The sequence below is a fragment of the Rhyacophila brunnea genome, unplaced genomic scaffold, assembly GCF_057557595.1.
Source record: "Rhyacophila brunnea isolate RB1 unplaced genomic scaffold, BYU_Rbru_1.0 scaffold_4, whole genome shotgun sequence".
Lineage (NCBI taxonomy): Eukaryota > Metazoa > Arthropoda > Insecta > Trichoptera > Rhyacophilidae > Rhyacophila > Rhyacophila brunnea.
The window spans coordinates 36622108-36648325 of NW_028233068.1; the positions used below are offsets into that span (position 1 = coordinate 36622108).

The window sequence follows — 26218 nt, forward strand, 5'->3', positions numbered from 1 at the left end:
TTTACGATCGATAAATTGGTGCAACGTACTATAATTTCGCAGTATAAGAAGATTTGATGAACTTGGAAAAAAAATGCTCGAAAAACATAAAAAAATCGCTTGACTTTGGTTTAAAATAAAATTTATTGAATTCTTTGATGAGCATCTTTGGTCGGAAGAGGTACCTACCTAAATAAAAAGCGGTCTCGGAGTTTCTCTAATTCTCCGTTATTTTTTTTCTGAAAAACAAAATAGTACATTTTTTAACAGATGATAACGCGTACTATATTTTTTCTCAAATACTATAATTTTGGAGACTCAGTACTATAATTCCACTTTGAAAGTATGGCAACACTGATCGCAGCACAACGGATCAGATTTTTACACTGCGCCAGTGCGCCAGATACTAGAAAAGAGGTGGGATTATAACCAAGATGTCCACTGTCTCTTCGTTGACTTCAAAACTGCATACGACTCTGTGCATAGAGAAACTCTCTGGAAAATATTGAAAGAGTTTCAGTTCCCAGAAAAGCTTATCAATTTGGTTAGGGTATGTACAGAAGGATCGCGAAGCAAGATACTTATCCAAGGAGATGTATCGGAATCCTTCAAGGTGACAGGTGGGCTGAGGTAGGGCGATTCTCTATCACCGTTGCTTTTCAATCTTGCATTAGAGAAAGCAGTGAGAGAAGCTCTCAAAAGTGACGGAGGAGTCGACCTGAATGGATCCCATAAATCTCTTGGCTATGCAGATGATCTGATGATCCTGGGCGTTGATCAGGCACATATAATTGATATTTTCACTGCATTGGAGGCCCCGGCAAAGAATATTAATCTTCAGGTTAACGCAGAGCGGCAGAGAAGACCAAGTACCTAAGAGCGTCGAGAAAAAACTGAAACTCAGGAAATATTGTAATTGGCAATTCCATATTTGAAAAAGTAGCACAATTTTTTTTTTCGACCATGTCCGTTCCTAATAGGATCATATGGGCATCCACAGAGTAGAGGTTTGTATTAACAGATTTTGTTTTTTTACGAGAAATGGATGTCAGCCACTTGCTCAACCTATTAGGTCCATACCCTGACTCACACACAAATTGAAAAATAATATGTGTACTTGCCAGACCCAGGATTCGAACCTGAGACCCACGGCATGATAGTCCAATGCTTAAGCCACGCGGCCACCGTGGGTGTCACAGCACAATTTAGGTACTTAGGAACTGGGATCTCTAAAAAAATGATCTTGACACAGAGCTTGCCTGCCGACTGAAGAGTGGAAATAGAGCGTTCTTTGCATTAAAGAGCATATTTGGGTCCAAACTGCTGTCCAGAAAAACGAAATTTCGGGTATACAACGTGATCGTAAAACCTATAGTCCTCTACGGATGCGAAACCTGGAGCATTACGGAGAAACAAGAAAAGGCTATCCGAGTATTTGAAAACAAAATTCTCCGAAGTATACTTGGGCCAATTAAAGAGGACTAAGGGTGGCGCATTCGTAAGAATGTCGAACTTTACGAGTCTTTCAAGCCGAAGATCAGAAATATTCTGAGGGCAAGAAGGCTGAGATGGGCCGGTCACGTTGTAAGGTGCGAAGAAAGCAGAGCTCTCTACAGGGTCTACAAGGGAGTCCCAGTGGGTATCGGGCCTCTAGGCCGACTTCGGAAGAGATGGTCGGACGCCGTCAGCAGGGATGCAGCGAAGCTGGGTGTGACCGACTGGAAAAGAGAAGCTCTGGACAGAGACGCCTGTAGAATGGTTGTGCAGTCGGCCATGGACCTAAATGGACCTTAGCGCCAGTTTAATCAATCAATACTAATGTACATACCTAGGCACATTACTTTAAATTATAGCTCGACGAGTGCAACGATAAGCAAAGTTAGTCTAATCCAGACCAAATTTGTATCAGAACAGAACAATAATGTATTAAATGCCCGTATTTTTATATTCCGGCACGAGTTGAAAACATTTTCCACGTTCAGAATAATCTTGATGTTCTTGGTTTGGACTAGGTGCCTACCTATCTAGGCATGGATGCGTTTGTTGATTTTGGTATCTTTTTACTTTTAGTGGTCCAAGTATTCTTCGGTTCAATTTGTAATTATCTAGGAATGTTCAAATTTAAAATACTAGCAACTCTCTACTAACTCGCAGGACGCAGTGATCCAGTGTTGCCATGTTTATTGAAATTTCAGTATATCTACTGATATTTGTGTTTTTCCGTAATTGTGAACTGATGATTATTTTAATAATAAACGTGAAATGATTTACGCACGCCCTTTTTTGATGTGTGACACTTCTACATTGACAAAAAAAAAACATTGTACCTCTACCCAAGAGCGCCATTTTACCCACTAAACTAACATTGTTTATAAAAAATGAATATTATTAGTTATTGTTATTCTTATTAGTCTTAAATCATATCTCATATACCTACTACATTTCCCAAAATCTACTGATATTTTATGGAATCTACTGAATTATTTGTCAAAATCTACTGAAATTTTAAATTTTGACTTGGGCAACACTGCAGTGATCATAGTAGTCGCACCGGGTGGATGTGATTGTGGGCTGCTAAGTTTGTGTTAAATTATTTTAAATAATGTGAATTGTGTCAGTTTTATTAGAGAAAACGGTTTATTTTTATAGATTTGGTGAATAGCCTTTTTAGTCTATAACTGGTAAGTTGATATCGCATTGGATACGTTAATCGGGAACGCATGCTTGGAACGCGTGTTTACTTATTTTTTTATTATAAGTATTTACTAAAAATAACACCTAATAATGGATTAACACGTGCGTACTAACTAATTGTTGAATAAAGTTACGTATTATAAGGAATATTTGGTTTATATGTCGGACTTATTGTAGTCTCGCGATATGAGGAATCGGGCGATGTCATAAAACTTGAATTTCTGCTTGATTGATCTTTGAAAAAAGTACATTTTTTATTTACTTTCAAAATGCACTGCTACAGAAATGATTAACTGACTACTTTATTGCAGTTTAACCATATTTCACCTAGTTGCACTTTTAAGTACTTTATTTGTAGGTAAGTACTGCTAACATGGGTTTATTGTTATGGAGTTTTTTTGCAGTTTTACATTTATTATGTACCTAGGTACAATTATAATTATAAAAATAATGGACACCTTCAAGTGAGGTTAAATTGGAATTACTTCTTCAATGATACCTAAAACATAAGATATCCACATTTTCTCATTACAAACTTGACCACATAATATGTAATAATATTATTAGGTATGTAGCACATATCAGGTGGAATCGGTAATTTTATAAATAATTGTACAACTATGTTATGCAAATTATTACTTAGGCAATTCCTACCCTGATTATAGTTTCGGCGCGAAAAGAAATAGCAGAATGCAGTCCACAGTTTAACTTCAAATGTATAGAACATATTATTATTACTTGTCAATATCATTTACTTACATGGAAATGTTTGTGCCATCGCTTATGACGACATTTTAATTATGATAGTTTACCAGAGCACTTCAATGCCAACAGGCATTGTAAACACGACTGGAATTTTCTAGTTAACATGACAAGAACCAACATCTTGTATCAAATACACTATTATTTTCATAAATAATGAGAAAGAGATACAAATTGTTTATTATTGTGGAATGCTATGTGGAACAATATTAATTATAATTAATACTTATATCAAAAATATCAAACATAATGATTTTTCAATCTAAATTCTAAAACTTTTATATCGAGGTATTTCATGGAGATTTAAATAGTTTTATTGAACCAGTTTTCGTAATAAGGCATTTTTTGAACTGATATTAATTACCCATGGTAAGTACTTAAAAAATTTCTGATAATTTTCTGTATTAAAATATGAATACTTTGTTCATGCCACTAATTTGTCATAGAATATTTCAAATGTCAAAATACAGGCTGCATCTGAGAATAATTGTGACACACTGACGTTTGCTTTAGAAATTTTGTCTCAAATTATATAAATCAATTATGAGCTACCACAAAATTGACATTGAATTTTAAATGATAATGAGAATGGCTACTACATTTATCGTTTAATCTAATTGTTCCTTCAGAATGATTGACTTAATAATTGAAGAATTACAAATACCTATCCAGAGTTAATATTGGTTAGGTACCCGTGCAACGGTTATTATATTATTTAAAAACATTTCATTTATATTTTGGCCAATGTTCTTTTGTTACTACCTATTCTGTGAATTTATTGATCCATGGTACCCATGGTACCTACTAACTTGTGAACATATACACCGAAATTAGAAATTTTATTTTTAGTATGTAATATAATTTTGCATCACTTTTAGGCGTAGATAATTTTACCATTGCACATAAGAGAAATCTCAAGAAGGTCAACAAAAAACGATAGCAAATATTCTTATCATATAATAATATACTCTTGTGATAAACAATACAGGTGTAGGTATCTATTTGAGAGATATTTTTGTAAAGATATAATAATAATGTATTTCATTATCATCTCTGTTTAAGTGTTATATATATTAATATTTAATTATTCGAAGTAAGTAGCTCTATAACAAAGATGATTATAGCGAAGTATTTTAAATATATTTGTAAGCATAGTATCGAGGATTTTCTATTAATTGTTATTCATTGTGTGTTGGCACGCATAATAATATATTGGAACGTTATGTTGAGGCGGCATACAACATTTTTGCATTTTGTGCAGAGCCAGATTAAGGCTTGGGCTTTAGGGTCTACATTGCAGAGACCTTCGTCATATGTTTATATTCTGTTGATGAATCCTCCCCTATGATAGTATATCAATCAACAGTCATTAAAACTCTAGAACAGTGTTGTTGAACATTTTTTAGTTAGCGTTACACTTTAAAACTAATTAAACTCTAAAACTCATTCTTTTGTCAAATAGGAGATAAAAACAATATCTTGGATATAGGTACTTAACTATTTTTAATATCTATATTTTAACTATTTTATTTCTCTTGCTTTTGCTTACATGGTGGATCTTTTTCTCTCATCCAGGGTATTCATTTTTAATTTGTTGGACATTTTCATTTAATATATTTTTATGGGTAACCGGACAAAACAGAACATGAATAAACAGAATATGAAGAAACAGAATGATGACAAAACAGATTACATTACTTACTTTTTTTTGAGAATTTGCGTTGATGTGTACGTTTTCTCTCACCTCACTTACCCCTTTTAACATGTCTTCTCCCTGTCGCGCTCTCTCCTACACGTTTACACATGTTTTTTCTCACGCATTACAGACAGAGAGATAAATAATTATTTTTTTTATTCAACAAATAATTCACAAGATTTAAGAATGTAACATTCTAATTATTGGACATACATAAGTTTAAAAACACTTCTGAGAAAATATATTACAACCAATAGAAAAAACCTTTTTTGAAAAAAGTAAGACACCCAGCAGGATCGAACCTGCATCTCTCGGGTGCACAAAACTATGTATGTTAAATAAATATTTATTGTAATAAACGTCCTTTCTCGTTTCGAACAAGAATTGAACATCTTAAAATTGATCACGATGAAGAATGCATTTGTTTTTTTTGATGAAAATGTAACTTTGAAATAAATAAAATACCATTGATATAGATTTGTATGAAAATAAATGATTTGTTATTTTTTAGCATTTCGCTTTACGGCTAACTTTCTAGGAATGTATCTTGGGTGTTTTTTTGAAAATATTCTCAATTTACAATGTTTACATATATTTCTATAAATCTTGGTAATTTTGGATCAGTTGTTTATGTTTAACCATGCTCAATTTTGTATGTGGGCGTGAATATAAAAGAAACTTCAAGGCAATCATTATTAATTACTTGTTCGGAATGCACATGGTAGGGGTTCACGACTTTATTGTGTGGGTATCATTCACACAGTATTTCATTGCAGTATATCAAATGCTACAGGCAGATGTTCAACCTACATACTATTATTATATCTACACAGAACAGACAGAGATAGTACTTACCTACATATTTAATAATTTAGACAGTTTTACTGTAAACTAAATTTAATCTATGTAATTTCATATAAAATGCAATATTATTCTTAAATAATTAATAGTCATCACATGCCAACTATTAATAGTTATTGTGGATTGAATGAATACATGCACACTGTTGAGTAAACTGAGTTAACAGTCTTTGAAGTTAAATAAGCTATTGTAAATTCTAAGTTAAGTCTTCCATACTATTCCAAGAACAAATTGATCTTTCTATATCAGGTCAAAACATTCCAATTATATATGGTGATGTTATATAACAACAATTTATACACCATGCCTTTAGGGTAATATCCTATATAATCAAATGTCAGGGATAAAATATTTATAACTTTTCATACAAAGCAGTTATCTGTTTTAATTCATTTTCATGCATAAATAGATGTGAACTAACTCAGTTTTAAATACAGTAATATGTATCAAGCTATGTCTATGAATCTCAACTGCTCGCAAAACCTTCGAATGAAATAAGAGAAACTTTATAAAGACCATTGAGAATTGAGAAAGTTAGCGATTGCGCAGATTGTGTACAAGTTTATGAAATGATAAAATTTAAAGCTAGAATATCTTTGTACGGCGAAAAATATATTTTGATTTGTCCAACCATATTCCAAAGGTATGTTTAACTTTACAGTATTACAACTTATCTCCTTATTTCAGAAAAGTAAAATCGTAATTCTATAGGTAATATGGTTTATTTTTTATACAGGGATGATTGTGATAGATAGCAGGTTAAAAGAAATGTTGAAATGTAGATAAATTCAGTATTCTTTTTTCTAAAGTGGTATGATTCACTTCTTTTTTAATAAGTGTTTCCCAAATTGAGGGACGCTACATTCTATTCTAGCTAATACCGGTACTTACGTGTCTTCTGAAAGTCCACATGAATATTAGGGATAGCCAATACTAGGGATAGCTAATACTAGGGATAGCCAATAGGCAATAACACATTCAAGTTGATTACTATTGCAGTACTGTGCCAATAAAAAAACTTATCAGTTACTCAAATTGCTGCTGTGGGAAATAATATAATATGTGTGTATTCTGATATTGTAACTATGATAGTGTAATGAAACAGTCATCGAATACTGCAAATATGTTTTTTTTTGCATTGAAGCTAATAAAAAAACAAATGATTGACAGCCATGCCAGGCATTACACATTCAATCTGGATGTCTAAAATCATAGCGATTAAGTTCATCAATCCATCAATATGCTAATTATACATTCAATCTGAATTGTGATCATGGATTAAACTGACTCACAACACCGATTGAACGAATAATGCATTGGCATAGCTAGAAATATTGGCCCCCAAAATCATGAAACTATCATTGTTTCCGAACAATAAAATTTCTGATCACAGTCAATGCAGAGAACTATTTTTTAGCTATTCCTTCCGATTATTTTTCTGTATTTTTTGTGAATGATATAAGTAATACTATATTATAGAAAATTCATTAAGTGCTATCGAAAGGGCCCTTTGATCGGTTGCCCCCCCCCCTCCCGCCATATACATTGCATACTCTTGCGCTGAGGTAATGCCATCAAAGCATATTATAATATCATAATATGTATTTTGTTTTTCTTTTTTATTAACAATAACAATACATATTAGAAAAAGGAAAATCCGAATGAAATTATTGGCACATTATATAATGTCAATTTATTAATTTTTCAAACATTTTACTTTATATAATTGGTGACTTAAAGCTGACTAATTTGAGGGCTTTTGAAATTATTATCATGGTTGATTTAGTGTGTACATTCTACAGTCTTTGCAATAATGACTTTTACACCCTTGTTTGTCAGATAACATTCCAATGACTCAACTGTTAGTAATCTTCACATTTTTAGGAGATATTTACTATTTAATAAATACCTATAGTTCAGTATTGTCTTTATAAATGATAAAAGTATAGGCTAAACTAAAATATACATGTTGAATTTTATATATGACTACAGTTAAGAACAGGGGTAGTCAACCTTTTTATACCTATCGCCCACTTTTGTATCTCTGTTAGTAGTAAAATTTTCTAACCGCCCACCGGTTCCACAGTAATGGTGATTTATAAAGTAGGGAAATAACTTTACTTCATAAAATTTATAAGTTATATACCTTCAATTTCGAAATATCTTTAAATCGTTTTTCTATGTCCAATTTAAGTTCGTTGAGGTGGCTACTGAATCTGTCAATATCCTCTGTAGTTACGTCATCTTTTATAGATGATAATTCAGAAAAGTGATGAAATTCTCTCTTTAATATATTATAACGAAGTAGCTCAAGTTTGTCAATAATTAATGACACAATACTTTGGCAACCTGTACGAGTTTTATTAGTTCCTTGAAGCTGCAAATTGACAAAATGAAAAAAATTTAAAAACCCATACCGCCCACCATGAAAGCTTCAACGCCCACTAGTGGGCGGTAGGACCAGGTTGACTACCCCTGGTTTAGAACAATGTTGGTAATCAATTCAATTATATCATTATATCATTATGGCTGCAGTAAAGACATATCTATCTGATTTTTGTACTAGAGAAATACCATTAGATTATCCACCGCCTTTGGTATGACAAGCACCAGTTTTATTAAATAAACATCAATATTTACAGTTTCAATAAATCAAAAATGAATTTATTTTTAAATGTAACATTTTTAGAGCAGACATAATGCACGGTGAGTGTAAAACCAAGGCATCTGCAAAAGATATATTTTGGGTATATTAGGGTATTTTGGGTATATTCGTTTTGTTAGGACAAATAGAGTTTATAAAAAAAACCATAATAGGTATTTGGTTTATATCTACATTATATTGCATGTTCTTTCAGTTACTTCACTTTTACATTATCAAGTTCACGACTTTTGCAGTTGTTTTGCATTTAATCTCGAAATTGAAAAATTTGCAGATGCCCTGGTTTTACACTCATGTGGGTCTATTCTATACTTATCGACCGCTAAAGTGATAAAGTGATAAATATTATCAAACTTAGGGTAGGTTTGTATCAAAATATTAGCACTTATTGTAACAATTACACGAAGCTGGTTTTTATTGTTGCAATAAGTGCTATATTTTAACAGCACCTATCTTGCTGCTGTTAAAATATCGCACTTATTGCAACAATAAAAACCAGCTTCGTGTAATTGTTACAATAAGTGCTAATATTTTGATACAAACCTACCCTAAGTTTGATACTATTTATTACTTTAGTGTTCGATTAGTATAGAATAGACCCAATGGTGTGATAATAATATTGATTGATATTCGTATATTTAAATTTATGAGAAACAAACCAATAGCATGAGTCTACTATATATATAATATTATGGAGAATAATATATTCCACTACTTCTACATATTATATTCTAATGTAAATTTTGTATACAGCTGTAATAGTCTATATTATGGCTGCATTTATGTTGTCTCCTTTTATCACCAAATAATCTTAACAATGGTTTTGTGTTGACTGTTTGCTATTAAACAATCAAAATGTCTGAATGAGGTCAGCTATTTACAGTGGGCATTTTAAAATGTATGCATTTACTCAAAGTTTTTCCCATCATGCATATTAACTTTATAGTGGAGAATAACATTTTATGCTTTATGTTATTTTTTGATTAGTACAATGTATTAGTGCTCCTCTAAGTTTATTTTTAGACAGCACTTTCAAATCGACGTTTTAGAAATACCTACTTCCGGTGAATTTATCGACCGTTATTCACACATCTGTAGGGGTTATGTTGTCTTTTTCCTGGTAATACTTACTATTGAATGTCAACTTTGGGAAAAACATATGTTATCAGGTTTTAGATTATTTAGGTTTAGTAATGATATAGGCTTTTTTTGTAATGATTAAATGTTCTGTCATCTGATAACATGTAATATTTGTATATATTCATAAAATTCCTATGTGAAATTATCATTGTTATAATAAATTTGTAATCATTATTTACATACGTCATGCATATTTTATAGCCAAAGAGATCTGAAGAGATAGTATACATACTGATACCAAATATCATAACGCCTAAATCCCCCATCAAAAATCCTCCAATCGACAGAGTTGGGAATATAATGATATTATTGTAACTGTAAATGAGTCAAGGCTAGACCAGGATGCACGCACAGTGAAGCAAACAAAAAGAAAGTTACCGTTATCTGTTTTCTGGGTGGACGAAGGATCGAGAGTAGGTACGGTACAAGCAGTCGTTAACCTACCCCGAGTCCCGAACGTCGCCTCTAAAAAATACAACTTGCCACCTTTTCGCGCCAAAGCGTGCGTTTACAAAATAATGTTGCTAATAATTAATTGATACTTGTCAAGCGAAATATACTGACGTAATAAATCAGTGTCCCTGTGTCCAAAATCCCTGAATCAGTGTTTTTAATAAGTGGAAAAGCGTACATCAACACCCTACGTAAACCCATACCTATCAATACATAATATGAAATCACATTTGGATTATTTTTTCTATAAATCCATTTTAATGACTCATCTTTAATAAACTTTGTATAGATGACGATTAAGGTACATTAAGTCTGTAGATTTATTTTCATCTAAAAGTGTTATATAATTGAATTTGGTTTTCCATTATTGAAGATATTAGGTAGTTTATGATTATATTCATTTGCTTCATAAAAAAACTTTACACAATTTTTCGGTACAAGTCTGTTTACAGAAAGCGAGATGGGAACCGTGCTAAATTTCATAGCCGACTTTGGCAAAATTCATGAATTCAAGAATGAAAACCTAACCTAACTGAACCTAACCTAACCCAACAATCAATCTAGTATATGGCTATTTTCAAAATATGTTTGCCGCTGACTTCCTGTAAACCAACAAGAACCAATTTTTCTTTTATTATATTCAAATATTATTTCGATGTAAATAATGTACATAAGTACCTACTATATTTTAATAAAATAACTAACATTAAAAAATATAATTGATATTAATCATTGAGACATCTATTTTAAAAAAGCTGATAATTATGTGTGATAAATTATATTTTTGTAACTATTGTATATTCAAATTAAGACAATTTCCCTTAACGTAAGGCCTGAGTTGGAAGCGCTTGCGTGGTGTGGCATGCAGCGAGCATGTTAAACACATCGCGAGTGGAAAACTACAAGGTTCTAAGTGTTTGTCCTTGGAGAAACAAAAGTAACAATGAGGCAGCTTAGAATACTACTTCATTGTTGGGTTTGTTTTTTCAAGGACGAACACTTAGAACCTTGTAGTGTTAGGCTCGCGACATGCTAGACGAATGCTAGCGATCTGACTGGTAGAGCGTGAACGCTCATTTCAAATCAGTTTAAAATTTAACAGCGTTAAGTCAGGCGTCTATATCGTTTTCGTTATGTCGTTTGAAGAAATTATTTCTCAAATACAATCTATGCCTGAAATATGGTTGTCTTATCCTCTTTACAAATTAAGGTATTATCGAAGGTAAATGATGATTTTTATTATTATTTCGTAATAAAGCATTATTCAATTACAAATCTATTCAGGCCGGGTATATTCTGTTTTCCTAAGAATAGTTTGAAAAATAGCTTTTTACATCTTTCACTGCCACTGTTGTTTCCATCTGTTACCTGAAAATCCATTGGTGCAACTCCATAACTTTAAAAACTTGCCCGTTCACACGCTCATTGTGTACTGTGGCCAGAGGGCAGTGAACACCAAACACAACTTGTCACGCCGCACTCCACGCCCCGTAAAACGCTTCCCATTCAGGCCTTAGCCTTACATTTCCTATAACCCTTTATTGTAATAAATGTAAGGAAAATAAAAATTGGACATATCGACATTTTTTTTAACCATGTCCGACTAAGGAGATCATTGGACCTCCACAGAGTGGACATTGTATTAAAAGATTTTTTTTACGAGAAATGATTGTCAGCCATTGCCAAACCTATTAAGTCCATACTCTGGTCCAAACACATATTGAAAAACAACATGTGAATTTGCCAAATCCAGGATTATTTTAAATTATTAATTTCTGAAAGTCATTAAGTTTTAAAAAAAAATTCATATACTTTTGTTGGGTTTTAGAAGTTATACAAGCTACAGTAACGTTGTAAAAAGACTAGTAGGTACATATTTTGTGTTTGAATTTGACTGTACATCTGTGGACTTATCAGTTTTTGAAAATAAACGTCTTTTTTCCTCAAATGACTCATCTTATGAAAGTATAATACACAAAATTAAATCTGTAATTCATCTTATAATTTGTCTATTTCAGATAGGATAGGCGCACAAAACAAAGATGGCGGAAGAAAGAGGATTATTACACGATTCAAGACCGAATGGAACTCATATTGTTTCTAGAAGAAGTAAGTTGAATATTTCTCTCCATATCTGCTATGAAAGCAATCATATTTCTGGAGATATCTTAGGGCTATAGATGTTTATGCCCTATGGGAATCAGTTGCTACTAAATAGTGTTTTTATACTATTGTTATTTATTCAAATTCTATGAAGATCTGGTCGAAAGGTGAGGATAGCAATATTAATATTATTGATACAGGAAGTCTGGATCTGGATCTATGATCTATCTATATCTATATGGATATCTCTATTTCTATATGGATATATCTATATCTATATGGATCTATCTATATGATTTTTTTGTAGCAAAAAGATATAAACATTTTAATAGTTACATCTGATTCAGTATCAAATAGTAAATAAATCATGTTCAAATTGTTACAAAATTATATCATGTATGTATAGTTTATAACAATGAGGTTTAAGATTTTCCTGCCGCTGATGGCAGTGGCGAAGGTTAGAGGTAGGCTCTTAAGATCTGACATGAATAGTGCATATGTCGAATATTAACGGCCCACCTCCACCCCTCGCCACTGGCTCATGGAGTTCATTTGTAAGTTTTGACTCACTTGCACCTCTGAAATTTTAGTGATGGCGACAACTAATTGACTGCATACTTCCTAATGCCAATAGGCTGACCATTGAACCATTTGTCTTTCGTAAAATCAAAATCGGTGTAATTGTCAAATCTGTGCTAATTTATCTAAAAGCATATCCTATATTATGATTTGTGTATATAATATATTTTCTTGGAAGACATTTTTAATATTTTATCATCAGGCTGTGCTGTCACAATAAGTAGATTATCATGCAATATGTTTGTAATAATATTGGACTCATCAATAATATTTATGTTAAAATTGACGTGTCGTTGACCCCAAAGATTAATCATTGCTGTCCATAGCGATTCATCAACATTTATACAAGAATGAACTCGGCGACCCCTCTACGACACATGGAATAGTAACTGAATAATATACCTAATCATAAATTGACCCCTGTGTCAGCGTTCAATTGGCTTGCATGCTTTTAATGCACCTACGGCTTCATTTTATTGACATCCTTATGAACTGTTCGAAAGTGCCTAAAAAGGCCTGAAAGGCAGAACGTCTGCTTTTGAAGACATGGTTCGCGGGTTTGATTACTGTATCTGGCACATCTACATATGATCAGAAGCACAAACAGAATAGTTGGAATGAACGATTAACAAATATTTAATGTAAAAAACATTTGTTAACCCGTTGATTTTACCGTAGATGTCCTAATTGTCAACAAAAGTACCTACTTTAAGATTAGAAATTCATTCTTTGCTGCAAACACGAGAAATTCTCGTGCTCGAAAGCAGATGGTTTAAAAACCCTTCAGGAGGTGGCCAGGATCCACACCGGATTGTAGAGCCAGTGATTATGTTGGTGACCTTATTATCTGTTAATAGCTCATGGGACATTTCCAGCTGATCCATTGGTTCTTAGGAATAACCTTAATTTTTAATGCTTCATAGTATCATAATTAATAACCAGATGATTGCGATATTAGTCTTGGAAATCCTTCTCGGATCTGTACTGATATGTAATGAAGAACGGTGCTGCATTAAAAATTGACAAAACCTTTACTGTCTGAAGAAAAAAATTCATTAAGATAAATTCAAGGACATGGTACATAAAATTAATTAAACTTCCTTTAAAAGTTTATAAACATATTGTTGCCCCATCACAGTATAGTTCGAATGCAACCATCATAGTTGTAAAGTTAACCCACATGGTGTACAGTGAACGTGATTTGTACAATTAACTGCACTAATGGCTTACATTAGATCCTAGTGTTTATAAGCACTGCAAGTGTTTAAAATGTTGAATAAATATTTAGATATAGATTTATTTCTTGTTTATTGAAACGAAGAAGTCATTCGACAGTAGGAGTAGGTAGATAGTATAAAAACAAAAATATAATATTATGAAATCTTTGAAAAGAGTATTTTTTAATTCATTGTTAAAACAACATCGTTTTGAGGAAATAAATTTAAGATTTTGGTTCTGAAGAATTTATCATTTTTATGATGGAAATATGTAAGCTTCATGTATTTTTAGGTCCCGAGGTTATCAATAAATGCAAACAATCAGGGCAGGTTTAAGGGCCAATCAGGCCATGACAAAAAAAAACGTGAAAGAAAAAGTTTTTTAATTATGATTAAGGATATGATAGTACTGCTTGTGAAACACAAACTCGTTAAGGGATAGGTGGATATAAAAAAAGCTCTTGACCTTTTCTATTGTGAAAATTTTTAATTTTCCATACAGTTAAAAAACCCAGATTATGCTGGTTTTTTTTAGTACCTACAGTTGGCTGAACTGAAAAGTGGGTCTTAATCTTTTTCCTGGTAGGAGGTAATTTTCATTCTCCACAACCAATGCTATCAATTAAAATTTTACTGAATCTAGTGTTTTATAAATTTTCATGATTACAAGGCAACACATTATTGTCGGTACAAGTTTTGTTATACAGTCGAGCTTGGTTATTACGATCACGGACATAGCGAGATCTCGGATGTAACGAGGAAACATTCGTTGACATTTTAGGCCCCTTTCATCCAATATTTTCGAATGCGATTTTACGCCAGATATATAATACGCCCGTATAATTGCGTTCATCCAAATTTTGTATATAAGCATCTCGCCGAATCCGTACACCGAATGCCCCTCTACCATAAGTTTAGCGAACCGATTGCTAAATTTGTCAGAGTCGATGTTTGACAGATCAACTGACAGCCCGCGTTTGTTCATAATTGTCATACCTAGGTACTTGTTTTCTTCCGTATTTCATTATGATTCAGTGAATTATTTTGATTATTGTCCAATGGTATTATCTATTTTACAATTGATCCTATAATTGGTGCTTCATTTTATTCAATCATGAATGCTTTATTTATAGGTACTAAACTTTGCTTTCGTAGATGAAGCTAATCTACAATGCCGCAGATTTCGTAAAAGCGGCGACGCTTTCGAATTTAAGAGTCTCGTTAGTAAATACACATCAAATACAGATTCATGAAAATCAAATAAATATAATATAATATTTTTAACAACTCAATTCACAAGATTATGCTGGAATCGATTTATGCATAATAATTATTTGGTAGGTAGGCATACTATCACGATAACCATTTCCTTTCATTTGTTTATATTGTAATGATTATATTTATTCAATAACGTTTATTCGGCATTCGGACATAGTATTAATCGAAAAATAAAAGAAATAATATGAAAGTATGTAATAGCGACAATAACATATTAATGTCATTGAATAGAGAGTTGAAAATATGTGGACTACTAAGGCTACCTAGCGGCAAAATTTGAAAAAATATCGTTTATTTGACAGTTAAGTGCACATAGACATCAAAAACTGACCATAGAGAAAAAATATGTTTCTGTTTTAATATAAGGAATACTTGTTTTACATAGACGTGCATGTACAAACACCGTTATTTGAATGGAGCATTATAGAACACCGCGGCACCCGAATATACAAAGTCGCAGACAAGTGGGTGAACACTCGACAAGTTTTATTGCGGCAATAAACGTTTCCGGCGTAAGGTGAGACCGTCATAAACCATTCGGTTTTGCTGAATTCCATGGATACCCTGTTAGTTTATGATTTTCTCCATACATTTATTCACTTTTATAACGAGCCCCTTAACGGATATACCGAGCTAAAATATTGTCAAAATTTTTCTTAAAACTGTTAATGTGTCGATCGTTTAAAAACATTTCGACCCTAAGCAATAAAATCGAACCTAAACAATAAAAAGAAGTAGGTAGGTACCTACCAGCGTTCATTACAATAAACAACTTTTGTAGTTTATGAATGCCATGCTTGTTTCGGGGAAAAATTCTAATTGTGTATTTTTGTTTGAATTGCGACTTTTTGTATTATGTGACATTTAAAAATACTTTAGACTATAGATACATCTAGACGCCATCCATTGCATTGCTAAATGAAGCTGCGTGCCGTACGTTTGGTTTGTGGGCGAGTGAACACATTCGTATACAAATGTTTGAGACCATAGACCATTTCGCTAGTGCTCGCACTAGACGCTCAGAATTAAAATATAATTTTCTATTTTTTTTACGTTATATAGTATTTTTAAGTGGTCAAAATGCAACCATTAGGTAAAGATATCCATAATTTAAGTTATTTTAAAGAAACACTAGGTCACTGATATTAAAATATATAATAATATACAAATAAATTATCACGAACATGTATCAACTTACCTATGAAACGTAATACCATCTTCTCGTTTATCAGTACGGCTACCACATTTTAATACAACACACAGAACCATCCTTTCTATTTAATTTACTAAAAATATTTACCACTGACTTTATCTTTAACACAAAAATATCAATTTTAGCAACACTCGCTCGCAGGTGATTGACGCTTAGTTAAGCAACAAACTAAGATTTGGCGGTGACACCATAGCAAATTATCTTACACATCTGTAAACCTTTTATCTTACTCTAGCGTGTGTCGCAGAGATTATAAGGGTGCCGAATACTTTCTCACCCGCACTTATGCATCGTTTTTGTTCAGGCCTTGAAAAATACCTATTCTCTGATATAACGAGTAACGCTTATAACGAGCAAATTCAGTCAGTCCCATCTTCCTCATAATAACCAAGTTCGACTGTATTATAAAAATGTATAACGGATTATTACGAGTAAGTTATAGTTAAAATTGCAACATTTAGAAAGCACAAAACAATACATGGTTCTTTTGAAAGGTACATTTATTTCCATGAATATTTAACTAAATATTTTTTTCAATTTTTGTTCAGTTCAGAGGATTTTTGAAAGTGATGTCAAACGTAATAGCAAAAGTTTTAATTGATATACCGAAGGAATGAAAGTGGCAATTCTATGTTTTTATACTTATCGTACAGTGAGTTCGCAACTTACGATGAACAAAAAAATCCGGTTTTTTTCAAGTTTTTGTCACCCGTGTGCACTGCTGACGTAAATAAGATGTGGCAATCGATTGTGTCAGGTATTGCAATTCAAAAATTTGAAAATTTGGACTTGCCGCCTCATTCAGCAAGCACTTGCCTGGTATAATGAAATTTGTCTTACGACCATTTCGACTTACGACCTAGGTGGCGGAACGGAACCCCGTTGAACGTCGAGAACTCACTCTATTAGTAAAACTATTTTTGTGTATTGGTTCAGTTAGAAATTTAATTAATGATACAGAAATTATTGCAACTTTCCTGGACGATTTACAGTACATTGCATGAAATTTATGAAATACATTGCATTGCATTGTTCGATGATTCAGTCAGACTGCGTCTAGCTCAAAGGCGGGAAGCCAACTTTGTGTCACACCGTCATATTTTTCACACATTTAATTTAAATTGTTAAAGTAAAATTATAAAACCATGACTAATAAAACTCTATATTTGCACTCGAAAAATAAAGCATTCCAATGAATATTTGTCCCAACACGCAAAAAATATTATAAAATAACTAGTTTGAATCTAGCAGATGAAAAATCCAATTTAACATGCACGATATCATGCATTATTGCATTTGTGCAAATGGAGTACAGTTCATTTTACATTCTCTTATTGGGCCCCACAATTATTAGAACCAGCCCTGAAATCTATGCTTACCTGTCACTAATCATTACACGTGATGATTATGATATTGTAATCTGATATACATTTATGTACCAACATGTTCATCTGAGCAATAAATTTTTATTGATTTATATTACATAAGATACAATACATCAATTGAAAATATCAATTCATCTTGTTACTACGCGGAAAAAATATATAGGAGTACGTTTATATGTGATTATTTTAACTAATGTATGACTTAATTAAAATATATTTCTTTAAATTTTTTATTGAGCAGACAATTTATTGTGATACATAGTGATTTGTTTCATGTCTCTATTTTGCTGTCTTGCATGCATCATAATTTTTGGCAAACTGACAGTTTTTTTAAAAATCTAATGGAGTGCATATTACGAGGGTGGGTCAATAAGTCATTAGAAAAGCCGACAGGTGGTGCGACTAGTACTGTAAGCGGTTTGTTTTCATGCAGCGGCACTACCGATTCAGTATGCTGCGAAGTTTCAATCAGATTGGTCGGGTTGTTGTTTTTTATTTTCGTACATTTAAAAAAAAAATTTGCTTGTTTACAAAAATGGAGAAAATTGAGTTTAGAGCTGTTATTAAACATTTTAATATAAAAGGGTTAACAGCAAAGGAAATAAAAAATGAGTTGGATTTAGTTCACGGCATATCTTCTCCTTCACTTGCAACTATTTATAACTGGTTAAATGAATTTAAACGTGGTCGTACATCAACAAAGGATGAACCACGCTCAGGACGTCCTGTAGAGGTGACTACACCAGAAATGATCAATAAAATCCACGATATGGTGTTAAGTGACCGAAGATTAAAGTTGAGTGAGATAATTGAGGTTACAGGGATCTCAAAAGGTAGCGTCATTTCTATTTTACATGACAAATTGGGCATGAAAAAAGTTTCTGCAAGATGGGTGCCGCGTTTGCTCACAGTCGACAATAAACGCAATAGGGTGGTGGCCTCTAAAGCCCTGTTGTCGCTCATGCAACGCAATCCGGATGAATTTTTTCGTCGCTTTGTGACTGTAGATGAAACATGGATACACCACTATACTCCCGAGACGAAAGAACAGTCAAAGCAGTGGATTGCGAAAGGCGAACCATGTCCAAAGAAGGCGAAAACCGTAAAATCAGCTGGTAAGGTTATGGCTACTGTATTTTGGGATGCACGTGGAATTATTTTCGTTGACTATTTGAAAAAAGGAAAAACAATAACAGGGGATTATTATGCATCTTTATTGGACCAGCTAAAAAACGAAATTGAAGAAAAACGGCCTCATTTAAACAGGAAAAAAATCCTCTTTCATCAGGACAATGCCCGTGTTCACACATGTTTACGATCAATGGCTAAAATTGAAGAATTGAAGTTCGAATTGGTCGACCACCCACCGTATTCGCCAGATTTAGCCCCCAGTGACTTTTTCCTTTTCCCAAACTTAAAAAAATGGCTAAGTGGACAACGTTTTTTTTCAAATGAAAAAGTCATCGATCGGACAAATGCTTATTTTGAGGACCTTCCGAAAACTTATTTTTCTGACGGTTTAAAAAAAATTGAGAAACGTCTAACCAAGTGTATTGAGCTCCGAGGAGATTATGTTGAGAAATAAAAAAAAAATACAAAAATAAAAACTGTTTTAATGCTTTTTTCTAAGGAATTATTGACCCACCCTCGTATTTATAAATACTTTGACTGTTGCCAGATAATAATTATCTACTCTTCCATTCACATCATTATCGTCATTATGGTCATGATGTTATGTATATTATGTAGGTATTTTAACATAGAATACATCATTTCCTTTCTTCTTCTCTGTCTGGCATAATGTTCATTTTATATTGATATGTCCAATAATTCCTGTCCAGTCTCGAATGCTTCTTCTAACCCAGGATGTTTACCCTCATATCACCGTAGTAATTTTCTGGGAAGTATTGAAGTATATGTCGACCCAACCCTCGAAATTAACATTTACTACTTGGCACTTGTGAATTAATTACTCCGTAATATATTCCTCCTATTTTGGGTGCTGCCCTGGTCTACCCACTCACAGAACCAACAGAGAAAACATGTAACATTTCTGCTATATTAATCTCAATTCTACGTGCAGATGATTGGCTTATAAAGCCGCATTTAGACCAAGCGAGCGAATGTTTGTTCTTCCCCCACTCCAGCGAAATTCTCTTGACGTAAAGGCTTTTTGTTGTGAGAGCATAAGCATATTCATGTATACCCTACTTAAAACGTATTTAAATACTATCCCTGTATATCATCTCCGCGAACCTAACCTCAACAGTTTCTGACTGCTGGCACAAACTTTACGTATATGGACACCTCCATTGTCAGTTCGAACAATTTAAATGGAGTAGTTTGAACTGATCTGTGGTGTGCCCACTAACGTACAGTAAATTCTCTGTGGTAGGCTCAACCTGGAGGTCAAACTTGCTGCATTACGGTAAAGTCATGACACCTTATAAAGGCTCACACCAATTATATTGTGTTTCGAGAACACTGTACAGACTCTCGGCACTTCGAAGGTGATAAAACAATGTCGGATCTGTCTCGGCTACAGTTGTCTTAAGAGTGTCAATCTGGCCTGCTTTTCTTCCAAACTGCCATTCTTGAAGGGTGCTAAATACTGTCCACAGTCTGTATATGGCAGAGCTACAGGCTGGTATGCCCTGGAAAGACACAAGATAACTGGTGAGCGACAGGAATTCTTGGGGACACCTTTGGGTGTGGCATTTATATGCTCTAACTAAGGGTTCTATATTATTAAGTTCCTTAATATTTCATAATTCGGTAATGTATGTCGTTTTTATGTGTGTTCAAATAAATCCCTGAAATGGAAATTTAAAATGGAACCTGTATTTCGTACACTTTCGTACAAGAAGACCCGTTCCCGCACGCACCAAATTGTGTTCACCGCGTCGCAATCATGCTGTTACCTCTATATTAATCTGATCTTAGAGTAAGCGATTCTTTTATGAATTTTTGTGACGCGTCAGAGCATCTGTCGACAATGTCTTGATTCAAATATATTTAAGAATAGTTTCATGCTCACAAATACAATAATTAAATTGGTTTGGTCCACCAAAATACATAAAATTAAATTCGAGTGTCAATGGGTTAATAGATCTACATTAATATGGGGTGCAGGTCAGCAATGTGTATGGATAGACCAATATAAGTTGGTCATCGGCCTAATTTGCATCTAAAATCACCACTATCCAAAAATTACACGTGGAGCTATCGAATGCATATGTGATACTAGAATAAAAAAACGGTTGGTAGAAATATGTGAGAATTATTTTTGTGATTAGGTTTATAATAATATGTATACCATCGAGTTCGCTAAACCAAGTGGCAATTTGCATTTTTTTCACTAACTACGATACCAGTAATTTTTTTAAATTAATTTATTAGGAACCATGCCCTTGCTTTTCTTCTTTTTTTTATGAGAGGTTAAGATATTAAAAATTTTCTATTTCTTTAAATTTTTAATAGCCAGAATAAGATGTTTTGTGTTCTTCTGTCATTTTGTTGTTCAACATGTCTTGAGGTTTTTGGAGGTCAATATAATGATTTTTGTCTACATGGAGCTCTCTGAGAGCCCATCGCTCCTTTTCTAATATTGGGCAGTCGTTAATGACATACTACAGTGCGAAATCTTTACAGTGATAGGCGGCGGGGCGGCTTGGAGAACTACATCCCTCCTCTCGTTTTTCAGTACTTTCAATACTTCGAAATCGAAAACCATAGACAAGATACAACACGAGCGCCGCCGCCAGGTCTCACGTTAAAGATTTCGCAGTCTACACTGCTGTGGCGAAGGCTGTCGAGATCCGACATAAATAATACCCACTAAACTTAGTCAGACATACTTATTTGTTTTCATTGAACTAAGAAGACATAGATGGTATTGGTTAGTTTTTAAAATCCTACCCTGCCTAAACCAAACTTAAATAAAAACTATTCTTATCATCGTTCAAATTGACCCTGTTGGTTAGAATTGTCGTTGATTTGTGAATAATATCCATTTCCAATGTGATAACTTGTCAGGGGTGGGTGTTTTATAAAAGTGACATGGTTTAGTTACATACTATTTTAGGTTATTTTATTTATTAACTGTGTTTTTTTTAATTAAGTGAAAGTATTTTCTAAAAATTTAAATATTTTTTTAATCGTGAATTTTGACTAATGCAAAATTCGATTAATTTCCAACCATATTAATTATAGACAATACTTATTTTTTTTTATATAAAAGTGTATTAAACATTTTTTCTTATCTTATTTTATCGACATAAAGGTTGTGCCCTAGTTCTGTGAATGATGATTGGGTGGAAGAAATTTAATTAGCAGAATGTAGGTCACTTTCATTTGGATTTATTTTATCAGATTTGCGGACCAACATTGAGTAAATACAATCAAGTTTCTTTTGTCTCACAATATAGTGATGCCAATACTATTGTTTACATTGATGTGTTTACTATACTTAAATCAAATCATGTCTAACAGCTGAGATGAAATCTCAATATTAATAGAAATTGATAGTCCACTGTCGACAGATCAGTTTCAAAGTCCATAAACATCTTCATTAAATATTTATTCCTTCCTAACAATATGGAACATTTTGTTTTAATATTATGTATAAACATTTGGTTGATATTTATTAAAATAGAATAATGTGATAAAAACCAGTTTCAATATTATACATTTATGATAGATAATTTTATTCCTATTTACAAAAAAAAAATGATTTTTTTCCTCCGACTGTGTTGTGACGATATGTTTATATGAAGCAATATTTTATAAGATTAGAGGTAGAGATTTAAGAAGATTCTTAATTATTATCTGTCTTAAATGAGACTAAATGACAGATAATCTGAAACTGCCGGAAACAGGTTTGCACTTTTGACAGTGAAACATAAATTTTTTTACATATTGTCTGTCAGTGGTTGAATAGTCCAGAATGTCTATTAATCAAAGGGCGGATGGTAGGGAGTTTACTGTATTTTTATACGTTATAAGAGTAAAAGCACCGACTATTCCAACTAGATATTAAGAACTCTTTGGACATCCTAATTTTACTGGACTGATTTTATATCTATTTTACAAAGAATATTAATAAAATAAATCGTGCAATATTGTGTGTTACTGTGAATGAAATATTCCTCCTTGTGGACAGTATTTTTTTTACGAATAATAATCAAGTTGATATTCTTTTGCATATGGCTTGTTAATTGATTATTTCTTTTATATTGAAATGTGCACATTGCGGACTACGCTAACGGATGTGCATCATAACAATTATAGTGTTTTATCATTACATAATGAAGACTACTTAACTGTGTTGTTATTTTTAGTTTATTAACGCGCCAATCCATTGGGATACAATAACTCGTTATGTATGGATCCTTCAATAATTTCAAGATGAAGGACTGCCCATGTAAGAAAGTTATAAATATTTGAATCGAACATTTAATAGTAATAATTTTCAACTACATGCCACCCTTATTTATGTAAATATAATATTTACCTGTTTTATGTATGAAATTGGTATGAAAAAAAAAAATCCGTCAATATATTATGGATAATATACAAATTTACCTAGGCATTAAATGATTATTTTAACAGATTCCAATTTGCCTAGGTTATTGTTTATTGTTATTGTTTGTCGTAATACGCCGTGTTGCTCGCAGTTCAGTTTCTTGCCTTCCCTCGCCGTCTCGTGAATTGTTTTTCTCGAAACAATTTTAAAATACCAATCTCTCACAAATTTTGCCCACCACATTACCAATGGCAACCAATTTAGCAGGTAGGGTAACATTTTTTCTTATGTGAGGTGCCATCAATGACATATTAAATGGACAACTCACTTCATATCGGCGCGCACGAGAAATTGTACATGAAAGTCATTCACAGATGTATAGGTAGACGTCACGTGACCATAGACGTATCCATTTCCATTATGCGATAAAGCTTCGAGAATTTATAGTAATATAACCTTTATTGTAATGGCGTATTAGTGTCATCGCGTTAGAAATAGATTCTCGTTACTTACGACTTCTTGGAGATTAGACGCAAGTGAGCCTAGCGCATCACAGGCAGACGTCCAATGGTTTCTGTCATTCAATTGTATTGAATAAACATTCATCAATATCTTAAAATGGCATTTTATTAATAATAAATAATATTAACACATGAAAAGTGATATCCCATCTTTCTTGGAGTGTTTAGTAGATTTTTTTTTACAATTTTAACTAGGCACATTGGCATTTTGTAACACAATAATAACGGCGGAGTCGAAACCTGACAGCCGGAAATTTTGTATGGGCAGACCCAGCGGTGTCGCCAGACCGCTTGCAAGCAGAATGTTCATTTGAGCGTAGGATACCGATATTAAAATATGAATTTCGCCATCCGGCAGACCCGACACAAAATGAGTGTCATTTTATTTTCCAGATGCTTCGTCCATATTAATGTCATTGGGTGCCATGTTTTGTAAACACAAAATAATGTTCATAAACTATGTTTGCAGTAATTGCATGTTCAATGATAAGGAACATAATGTGGTGTTTGGTTTCCTCAAGGACCCTGGAACTAATATTTAATAAACACTGTCATACTAGACAGTGACCTCGTCTTTTTTCCATGGATTATCATTGGTAAACGCTGTATGTAAAAAAATATGTGGATATAGAGCAATGGTTCTCACGTGAAATTTAAGTGTGGCCGCACAATTGACATTGACAGTTCTATGGAAACGTCTGGTGGCCGCACCGAATTTTACTGTTGTGAAAAAATTAAAGCTTAATTTAGTTTACTAAAAAGATGGATCAATTTATTTATAGACAAATCCATATCTATTTATTTAAAAATAATACAAATGGAAATTCCTCAATACTCAATACAAGGCTGCTTCTAACTTTACATCTGTCAACTGGCTTCGATGTTTATTTTTTATGAAGTGCTTTACACTGAATGATTTTTCACAGTATACAGTAGTAGGAAAAATCGACAATATTATTAAAGAATTCTTGCCAATTCTTTGAATTATCTTTATTCTCAGAAACGGACTATTTCACACATGATCTCATCACAAAAACACATTATGGATCATTTGAGCGTTGAAAGAAATTAAAGACATGTCATGTGTATTCAATCAATTTCATATAAATAAATTTTTGGAATTTTATTCTGTATAGCGCTGGTGGTCGCACACGAGAACCACTGATGTAGAGTACAACTTATTTATTGAACTATATTTGCGGAGTGCTATAAAACATCGGCTGGTACTATTGCTATAGCAAAAGATTTTTTTGAAAAAGTCTTCCAATACTTATGCTGATTCCACAATGTTTTTTTTTAGTGTGGTTGAATTGGTAGTCATAACAAAATTAATTAAGTCTGTAGGATGGTATATTAAAAATAGTTACCGTATAATATTGTTATATTAAACTGTTATCTTTGGTGACCGTAGGGTTCACGATAGCTGTTTGAAACATATTTCAGTCATAAAGCCTCTATAAAAAGTTACAGCATATTCAATTCGACACGTATAAGGTTGGAACTGCAAAATGGTAACTTCAGTAGGTAGTACGATTTCAATAAATTTTAATGATACCACAATGTTAATTCAAATCCTGGAATTGTAAATTTTTAGTTATGCCTATAAAATATTGATTAAATTTTTGTTTTTTTCTCCTCGATATCATTTTATTATTTTTAAAATTATTTAAGGCAATCAAATCAAAATATCCAAAAATGCAGTTTGTAGGAGGTGTTGAATTGCTCTATGCTCTCCAGACTTGGTGTTACCTAATCAAGATATATGTTAATCTTTTTACTGTTTAAATTATGGTAATGTTGTTTGTCATAATGAATGACCAATAACAAAGAAAAAATTTTGCCTCAAAAAAAATTCAGACATTATTTAAATTTGTTTTTTTTTTTTTGACCATGTCGGATCCTAATAGGATCATATGGGCGGGCCGGGCCTCCACAGAGCAGAGGTTTGTATTAACAGATTTTGTTTTTTACGAGAAATGGATGTCAGCCACTTGCTCAACCTATTAGGTATACCCTAACTTACACAAATTGAAAAACAATATGTGTACTTGCCCAGACCCGGGATTCGAACCTGGGATCCACGGCGCTATAGTCCAACGCTTAAGCCGCGCGGCCACCGTGGGTGCATATAAAGGGTGGGTCTAAATTAGA

At 32.9% G+C, this 26218-nt stretch overlaps 1 protein-coding gene across 1 annotated transcript in view; it reads left to right on the plus strand.

Annotated features, from left to right (window-relative positions):
* Positions 1-2505: 2505 nt before the first annotated feature.
* Positions 2506-26218, plus strand: part of Ent2 (Equilibrative nucleoside transporter 2) — a 58164-nt gene continuing 34451 nt past the window's right edge. The window contains exons 1-2 of the mRNA XM_085954782.1: positions 2506-2660; positions 12266-12356. Of these exons, the coding sequence (XP_085810908.1) occupies positions 12290-12356 (67 nt within the window). The 5' untranslated portion in view covers positions 2506-2660; positions 12266-12289. The remainder of the gene's footprint in view (positions 2661-12265; positions 12357-26218) is intronic.